At 40.4% G+C, this 9,455-nt stretch overlaps 1 protein-coding gene across 1 annotated transcript; it reads right to left on the reverse strand.

Annotated features, from left to right (window-relative positions):
* Positions 1-269: 269 nt before the first annotated feature.
* On the reverse strand, positions 270-4,326 carry stac3 (SH3 and cysteine rich domain 3). Its single transcript, XM_070910869.1, has 12 exons — positions 4,319-4,326; positions 3,649-3,727; positions 2,710-2,863; positions 2,447-2,544; positions 2,202-2,262; positions 1,937-2,034; positions 1,683-1,752; positions 1,360-1,409; positions 1,130-1,212; positions 962-1,013; positions 681-818; positions 270-419 (listed from the first exon to the last, which is right to left on the reverse strand). Exons 1-12 carry the CDS (start codon positions 4,324-4,326, stop codon positions 312-314), a joined length of 999 nt encoding a protein of 332 aa, XP_070766970.1. The 3' UTR covers positions 270-311.
* Between the last annotated feature and the right edge of the window lie 5,129 nt (positions 4,327-9,455).

A 9,455-nucleotide genomic window follows, 5' to 3' on the forward strand; every position in this document is an offset into this window, starting at 1 on the left:
ATCAATTGATGAATTGATTTATGACCTTTTTGCAAGGCTCTCCAGGTTTTCTCTACCTCTCCTCAATGCTAGCTATAATCAGCGGGTAGTAACTGAAAGCATCTGAGCATTTATATTACCATGCTATTCACAACAAAGCCATTATTAATCTCTCCTCTCTCGTGCTTCACTTCAGGTGAAAGGCACAAATATGTCACAGCAGCGGACACAATAATTTTCAGGTAACAAATATGGAAAATTGCTGAAAGATCAGGAGGGCTCTCCCGCACAGTGAGTGAAGTGTGTTGCAGGCTCTTTTATCGTCGGGGTCTTTATGTCACAGTGATCTCCTCCAGCAGATCAGCGGGGAAGTAGCCCAGCTTGCGTCCAGTGCTGACCTTCAAGTAGCCACCTTTCTCATCTCCTTTCTTCACCACGATCTGAAACACAGACAACAGCACAACTAAACGTTTGAGCATCAGTATCCACTTGATCCATTCTCACCAAGGCCTCTACAGATTGATTGATGCACCATTTGTATGAGCGTGGTGCACAAAAACTTCACTGGCAGATATGAGATCTTACAAATGGGCAAGAAAGAACCAACTCTTGAAAAACTTGGTTCAGTGTTTGTGCAAAATCTGATTAGAGATGTTGGATATTGTTCAATTACGTACACTTCCACACATTAGTGCAGTTACCTGATCTTTCTTTAGTGTGATTTGTCCCATCTCTCTGTTCCCTACAAAGGAGCGTGTCACCTTGAAAACTCTTTCCGCTGCACGCACTTTTATGAGGTAGTTGGTGGGAAAGTAGCCTGTCTTGTCCCCCATCTTTCCCTGAGAGAAGAGAGTGAGCAGACTTTGAGTTCATCCTCCACATAAACTTTAGAAAACAAGAACAAAAAAGGATGCAACTGGAACTGGTTTACCACAACTGAAACGGCACATTTAAATTACAAGCTAAAAGAAGTTGAACTCACCCTCCACCACTCTTCATTGGAGTCGTCCAGCACTGTGATCCGATCACCAGGGCTAATACACAAATACAGACACAATAAATGTCTTTTATCGCTGTCTTTTTGTTTAACAGTTTAAAAAGAATTAATAAATGCTTTGTTCTGTATGTAATTACTACATTTCCAACGTACTGGAAGTCGAGGTCATCTTTCTCTATGGCCTTGAAGCGGTAGAGAGCCAGGTAATAGTGGGACTGGGAGAATGTACCTTTACTCTGTTGACAAAACACCACAGAAGCTGCTGCATATGAGTTATAACAAAAACCATGTGCACATACAGTTTTACAGCTGGTGGAACAGGGACGTACTTTTAGTCGCTGCTTGGGAGTAAAACCTGACTGTTAATTAACATTGTTTCTTACCTTGTCATCTGCTTTGTCTCCTCCTTTCTCCTTCTTATCATCAGGCTTCCCTGTATGAATAACATCAGAGCCATCAACAAATTCCGTGCTTTTGCTGAAGGTTTTAAATCCGGTAACTTCAAAATCATTTCCGGTTATCCTCACTATTCGGGGTATGTAGCATCCTTATTTAATTTCTGACTTTTTAATGTTTTTTTCTGCACTTTGAAGAAATCACATTTTCTGAAGTGTTTGAATTTGAAGAAATATGCACAAATTGTTATTTTTATGACCAGCGTAGAGTACACCACACAGATCTAACCACCATGATAGTTTCTTTGTACCTTCTCCTCCCTCCTCATTCTCTTTGGGCTGTTGGTTCTCCTCTTCTTCTTCCTCCATCATCATCATCATCTAGAGGACAAACATTGTTAATCAGAACTGTTCAAAAATATCATTTCACATTATATTTCCTTTTAATACCGTTATGTCTCGATTGCTGCTTGAACAATTTCAATCCCTACTGGTGTTTAATGTCTGAGTGAAAGACATTTAGGAGTTGTATCTGAGGTTGATTAAAAGTACTTTGTACACTCACATTTTTCTTGTCATTTTCATTCTTCTTGCGCTCCTTATTTGCCATGATGACACCAACCCGCAGGGTGTCAAAGACGGGGTCGTTCCGGTTCGGGTTGTCTGGTTAACCACAGGAGTTATGATTAAGTAATTGTACAGAAATTTTAATTACAGACTTTCACAAATAGGCTATACTCTTTCACGGACAATAACTTGATGGATAAAAAGGTTAAGATAAGAAACCTAGATAAACATGAGACATATTGTCATTCAGTATTCAGACTCACTTGGATCTGGTTGGTCACTGCTGTACAGGGGGGAGCTGTAGGCCCTTCTGAAGCCAGGTGGCTACAGGAAACACACAGAGAATATCATGTTTCAATATTTCCAACCATTTTAGTTATGAATCTCTGTCTCACCAGAGGTAAAGTAATGGGAACCTGCATAGGTTTTAGTGGCCTACTGTACTGTAGATACAGTATATTGTTTTGGTTTTTTTATAGAGCATGAAAGCAGAAGGAACAGGACTCACAATTTTGCCAAAGCACCTCTGGAACTCGACGTAGGATTGACATGAATGGTGGATGTTGGTCTTGCAGTTTTTACACCTCAGAGCAAACTTGTTGTTCACTGAAAAATGAACAAAGGAACAACGACTGGGTCAGTCAGAAAGCATTATGTGTAGAAAACATCACACATATATAAGATGTAGATATAAGATATAGGCGAAATAATAAGTATAATGTAATGCTGATGTTTGTGTATTTATTTCTTGACATAATTGCCAATACATACAGACTATCATACGAGCGCAGACGTCACAGAACTTGGGTTTCTTGCAGTAGTGGTCCTTGAACTTGTGGGGTTTGTCGTTGACCCGGAAAACAGGTTCTGGAGTTTCTGGTTCCTTCTCCTCCACCTCCACCTCCTCCTCATATATGAAATAGACCTGGACACACAAAGGGCATACCTCAGTCAAAAAAAACCAATACATGGGCACATGATTGCCTGCAGGGGGGAAAGAATTTGATAATGTGGACTAAGTTCATGTGACTGATATAATGTGTATGGAGTGTATGGATAAAAGTACTGTTAAAATGTGTTAAAAGTTGATGTTGGTCTAAATTGCCTTTATTCTATCATGGTCGTTAGAAAGGGACAGTGATTAAGTGTCAAATTTGTGTGAAATATTTTTGGTTGTCTAGTTCTTTAGTGTTGCCCACTTTTCTTCATTTGTTGTTAAATGATGACACATATTTTGCATTGTATAGAGTTTTGTTCTCCATAAAGTGATGTATGCTCCAAAGCAAGCGATCACTCCAGAGTCAGTATAATTTCTGTCCTTTTTGTGGCATATTTTCTTTTGGCAGAAAAACTACACAGCTAAAGTTTACATACACTTTGGGTTGAGCACTTTTTCTAAATGCACTTTCATTGGATAAGTATGTGCACATTATGATGTTTGGCAAGATTTGCAGTCTGTTGTTCAACTTCATATTCTTCTTTTTAGCGTCTCTGTAGGGTCACTTCTAAACCAGCAGTGATCCTCCCTCACAGATCAGCCAGTAGTTTGACTTTATCTCACGGGGCATAAAAGACAGAAACACTCAAGTCAAGGCTCATATTTTTCCAATTGAAGCTGCACTGCGTTCCTGCCCCAGCTGGTGGCTATTTTAAACTGCCCAGGAACGGCACCACTAACAGTGGGGGGGTTGACATGGTCCTGTCACTCACAGTGTCTCCTTCCTCTCTCACTACATTGTCAGGAGCTGGAGGGTTGTCATGGATATCCACAGAGTTTTTGTCATCCTCCCTGACACACACACAAAAAGAAAAGAAAACACAAAGCCATGAGTGAGGTCAAAACATGCAGCTACATATCATGACTTTGATGTGAAAAGTTTGTCTCTCCACTTTAAACTTTTGTTTTTAAACTTGTTGACCTCTTGTTTGTCAGTAGGTGAACTTGTAGTACTTAAACTTAAACAGGACATGTGAACATAAAAATGGACAAAGTTAGGGTTACAAGGTTTTCACAGGATAACCTCATGGAGTGACCTGACGTAACTGACATGCTTTGTGGCGGTATCAAATTGCCATTCCACCTCAAAATAGTTGAGTGATGATCTTTTATTCTGAGAGACTCCTGTGACACAGTTTCTTAAATGGACATGGAGCTGCTTTATAGTAATTGTATTTGAACATACTGTAGAAAGACATAGAGGAAAACTACATTGGTTCGGAGGTTTTTGTACTTTTCAGTCTGGACTGTTGCAACATTTAGCTCACTAGAATTTGAATGGAGGCTTGTGGAGATGGTGAAGAGGTGCAGACAGGCAAAGCAGAGGAAGCAACATACTCGCATTGCAGAGGTAATCGAACTGATGTCAGGAAATATACTCACTGGTCCATGGTGTTTGGTGGATAATGTCAGTACCGCCCCACCTATAAAGATATATATATATAAGTATTTAGACATATATATGTATAAGCCAATAATTATGAGGAGTTTTACAACAAGTAATGCAAATTCATGATAGCAGAAATAAATGACAAGGATTTTAACTTGTGTGTTTCAAAAGATGTTGTAAGTAAATTGTGAACTTGGTAAAATCAACAAGCACCACAAGAAATATGTGAATATTTCTAAATGTTCATAGACATACAACTGAATGAAATTAGATGAGAGTTTCCTTCACATGGCACCCAGTCAAAATGATTCTATAAGCGGTGAATGATTTTAAAAAAAGTACACGGCAGAATTGCATATGGTACTTGTGATGTGGAAACTAGATCAGCACACACAGCACACAAACAGATATACAGGATGTATTCTTGTGTCTGTATGCACACTTAACAGAAAAGTTACATGTAGCTATGCACTGGCATAGACACACATACTGTACGAGTGCACTTGTCCACCTGACCCAAACTATTCTAGGGTTGTGAAATTCAATCTCATCACGGCTAAATTTGGGTGCCACTGCCAGTCGGGGAAAAGAAGAGCAAAATTCTAGAAAGTGTGACAGCAACAAAAAGCAGTCTTTGTGAATTGGCAAAAGAAAAAAAATCTCAACTTGACAGTAATTCAGCTAGTATTTCAAAGCTTTATGTAACTGCCTTACTGGAATTTAATTGAATGCTGATTTACATGCTTTTGTCATGCAAATATTTTTTTTTGCAATTGAATAACTCAAACTTGAAACTTATACTGGAACATACCTCTTGTCAAAATTCACGCAGCTCGGGGAAGAAATGACAAAATCCAGTGTGTGGGTGAATCTCCCTGTGAATGAGTCCTTCACCTGTTGGCGATGACTGGAGCGCTGTACGGTCAGTGGATCTGAGTCCCAACAAACCAGCCGACTAACCTGCCTCCTCACTTCAGGCCCTCAGGATTGTGTGTCAACGCTCGCACAGTCTGGGCCCTTTCTTTATTCCCTCTTTTGTCTCTTTAGGTGATTTCCAAAGTGATTTCAGGCTCGGGTGTGAGCATATGTCTGCATTTGTGTACTTATTTATGTTTGTGTGCGTGTGTGTTTCTATGTGTGTTTGCGTGCATGCTAGGCTGAGCACTCGTGTTAAGCTGACTGTTGGCGACAGCTGGGGACCTCGGACTGAGCACTGATGACGAGGGGAAATCAGATACTGTCTTTCCCCCTGTCTTCATTACACACATATAACACACCTCTTTCCCCTTGTCCCACTTGCTCACAATCAACAGAAACACAGACACACACACACACAGACACACAAACATTCATACTGCTCACTGTCCTTTTATCCAGTGGAACAATTCACAAAACTGTGTTTTTATTAAACATTTGATCTGATAATTCACATCAGTGCTGTATTAAATATGTGTACTGTAGGAATTTTTAACTACTGGGCACCTATTCTGATATTAATAGGTACAGTATATGACCTACTGTGCAACAATCTGGCGTTTGGAAAGAACTTAAAGAGAACTTGAACTGTAAGTATTTTTAACTATAGGGTACCTATTCTAATATGAGCCTGACCATCCTTGAGAGCAGCACAGAGGTCACAAACAAGCATCCACCATCAACATTTGCTGGTGAAGTGAGAGGCAGCTGAGACTGTCTGTCTTGTTAAGGGACGCTGTAGGGATGTTTTCTACAGAGAGAGATGTTTGCCTATGGTTTTGGCATTAGGTCTGCTCAGTTTTGGATGCAAATTGAAATTGTTTGAAGTTAGTTTACCGTTAGAAGAGATGTGGTTTGAAAGTTATGACATAATCCATTGTTTCATGTTTTAATTCAATCATTTGTACAATGACTGTTAATAAAGCTTTTCAATTACTTTAGTGTTCGTATGATTTACTGTTCATGGACAGAACATCGATCATCTTCTACAACTGCCTTGGCTGTTAGATGAACACCCCTGGCTGGTTTTCAGTTCAGCTGTATAAGTAGAAGCCTGCTTCCTGTACATCATAACAGCAATGAACAGCACCCTGTCTAACAACATCGTCAATACACATAAATCTGAACCACCTCACCGCTTCTGAAGGACAATGTGAGTACAATGTTGTACCCAATAAGCAGGCCTACTTTACAACATACACAGTAAGATATAGGCTATAGGCCTACTGTATGTTCCTGGCAATGGTAATTTCCCCAACCTCTGTTTGCTCCAAAGTAAAAACACAAATGCACCCTGTAGTTATTTAGGAACTATGTAGTTTGCCTTTCCTATTTTTGTTATCATTGGTACCCCTCCAGTGTATTTTTTTTTCATGTTAGGTGCTTGACTGTGCACCACAAATGATGTTTGTTTACAACTAATTGTTCACCTGAAAATTTAAGGTTTGTCCTGCTGGTGGTGCTAGAGGTAAAATCAGGTAACCAAAATCAAGGCCAGATTACCCATCCAGGGGCCCAGCTGTGGGCCTCTACTGACAGCCCCTTTCCCCACCTTCTGTACACTGTGTATTGGTAATGTAATAAGGCACAAATATATTGAATTGATAAAGACTACATTTTAACCCTCTACAAGAGGGGACCTCAAGATTATGTAATAATTCAGGTGTCACCTTAAGGCCCCTGTCATTTTAGTTTATATTGTGCTTTGATGGTGCATACAAACAAATTTGTAATGAATCAAATTACCACACACTAATTGCCATACAGTGAACCTGGAGCCCATTGCCCTGAGGGTCTGGGGCCCCACGGCAGTTGCCGGCTTTACCAAAGTCAGAAAATGCTTTCTGAGATATGTCAATAACAGACAACACCAAACACATACAATTAAGGCAATTACTTTACTGCCTTGGCAGACATCTCTTTATATAATGTAACATTAAGGTTACTGTATTTGGAAACAATAATGAAAGGGCGCTCTGGGAATCAGTATGGAATTTGATATATATTCATAAACTGTACACTTTCAAATATATATATAATCGTGTAGGCTTATGTCTTACATTACATTTCTGTATCTTGATAAATGATGTGTTAGATGGGCTAAAATACAGTGTAGACAGGTTTTAGACAGGTTTTCAGGAATCCATTATTGTGAACTGCACACATCCCGGGCCTGTTATCATTCTGTCATTATCATGTCCTCTATCAAGGAGCTCCGCACTGTTGTCTGTCTGGAACACTACAAAGGTCCCGTTGCATGTCGGGTACAATACTCCCTGAGCACTGAGTGCGCATGCCCGACAGAAAACTCCATTATTTTTTTTTGCTCGGAATATGTAAGAAAAAAAAAACAGTGGGAAACTGTGAATTTGGGATTACATAGGTCGTAATGGTTGTCGGAATACAGTTGAATGCAAGACGGTTTAGCAGAGCAGAGACCAAAGCAACGGCTGGATAACTGTGCACCGGGAGCGGGACATCCTTCAGTCTTGTTGGGACACTCCAGAATCAAGTAAATTTCAGTCAGTTAGCTCTGCTAGCCTAGCTGGTAGCGTTAGCCCCGAGATCCCAGGCGCAGTAAAATGAAGCGTTATTGCCCTTTGTTTTTAAATCGGACTGGCAGACGTTGCATAAACGCTGAGAGCTGATTGACCGCGCTAAAACGTGATTTGAATGATGGAATGGCTTATTTCACGGTTATTTATTAAAGTATCAGCCGTTTTCAAAACATTCTCTGGCTAGTCGGCTAGCTAGCCAGCTAACTCTTGATTCTCCCGCGAGCCAGAAAAGCGAAGACTCCAAAACTTCGCCAACACAGAGCTTGACGCAGAGAAAGGTTGATAGGTCCTGCTAACATCAACGTAAGCTAACGGCTGTCATTAAGTAAGTGCAATCTGGTGATGAAATTCGTAGAGTTTTTTTCCGAAGCAGTATTGTGCCTGGCTCATTTCTCGTTACCGTAGCTAACACGCAAGAGTTTTGCATCGGAGTGTTTTGTGCGCCTGACAGCTGTCACGACAACATAGTACAAAGTAGGGTAGCTTGCTAGCTTAGCGGTTAGCCTAGCTGCTAGCCTGCCGTGTACCAGTCGTGTAGTATAGTTAGTGAGATATTGTTCCATGGCTGCACACTGCAGAGATGTCGACTTCAGCTCAACTACGAATTCCATCAAGATTTTATTTCAAGCTCCCTTGATGTCGTTATTGCTTGTTATCTTGTTGCTGGTTGTTAGAAATGCAGCTGCTTATATTGTGGCTAAACATCCAGTAAACCACGGGCCTATCCAAACACACCCTCCCACTTCAAAGTAGCCGCAGCTTGTTCTGAAGTTGTGTTCGTTTTGAGAGAGCGTCTGATGTAATCATTTTTTGAAATAAGCTTAGATAACATCAATTGCAGGAAATAGTATATTACATCAGTTCATTACCGTGGCTCTCCCTGACAGATTACATAATCCACCTCCACCTTTCTTTGCAGACTCTCCATCTTCATCCAAGACCCTACTCTGATGTGAGCTGAACTAATAAATCTGCAGGAGTCATCCTCTAAGTTGAGGATCTGCCTCATAGCTGAAGAAAGTCCAGGTGTTTGGGCATCAAGTCAGGTTTTACTGGCAGTTTGCGTGCTTCTCACCCACCAGCATGTACATTGGACAGTGGATACCTTAGCCAAAATAGATCCTGGCTTCCCAAAGATGACAAGGTAGGCAAAATGTGTTCCAGTTATTCTATTTTTTATTACTTGACAGTAAATTAAAATCTTTTTCTTTTGCTGTGGCCACACCCAGTGGTGATAATCATCTTTGGGGTTTGAAATGGCAGAGACAACATTCTGTAGAGGATTGAATTGTCAGGAACATAAGGAAAGTAAATCTTGGGCATTTTGACAGACCTTTTTGGGGACGTAGAAAATGGCTGGAAAGTAAAGTCTCATTGACTGACATTTAAATAGTGCAATACTAGCAACCATTATTGTGTGCATTCTCCATGATTCTGTTAAACCTAGGCTGATTTCATCATGGTGCCAAGGTTACATTTTGTAATGTTTAATGTTTGACGTTGACATGTGGTGTTGTGTAATCAGAGGAACGTGGCCCACACATTTGGCATGCAGGTTGCTTTAATTAGAGCATTGATATCCCGGAGACTTCACTGC

Source organism: Enoplosus armatus, chromosome 8 (assembly GCF_043641665.1).
Source record: "Enoplosus armatus isolate fEnoArm2 chromosome 8, fEnoArm2.hap1, whole genome shotgun sequence".
Classification (NCBI taxonomy): Eukaryota; Metazoa; Chordata; class Actinopteri; order Centrarchiformes; family Enoplosidae; genus Enoplosus; species Enoplosus armatus.

What these genes read in the sequence shown, in the direction of transcription:
- stac3 (XM_070910869.1), bottom strand. An exon ending in AGAGGTGCTTTGGCAAAATT is followed by an intron (nt 2,263 to 2,446) that starts GTGAGTCCTGTT and finishes TGTTTCCTGTAG; the next exon opens with CCACCTGGCTTCAGAAGGGC. An exon ending in CCAATGAAGAGTGGTGGAGG is followed by an intron (nt 819 to 961) that starts GTGAGTTCAACT and finishes CTCTTCTCTCAG; the next exon opens with GGAAAGATGGGGGACAAGAC.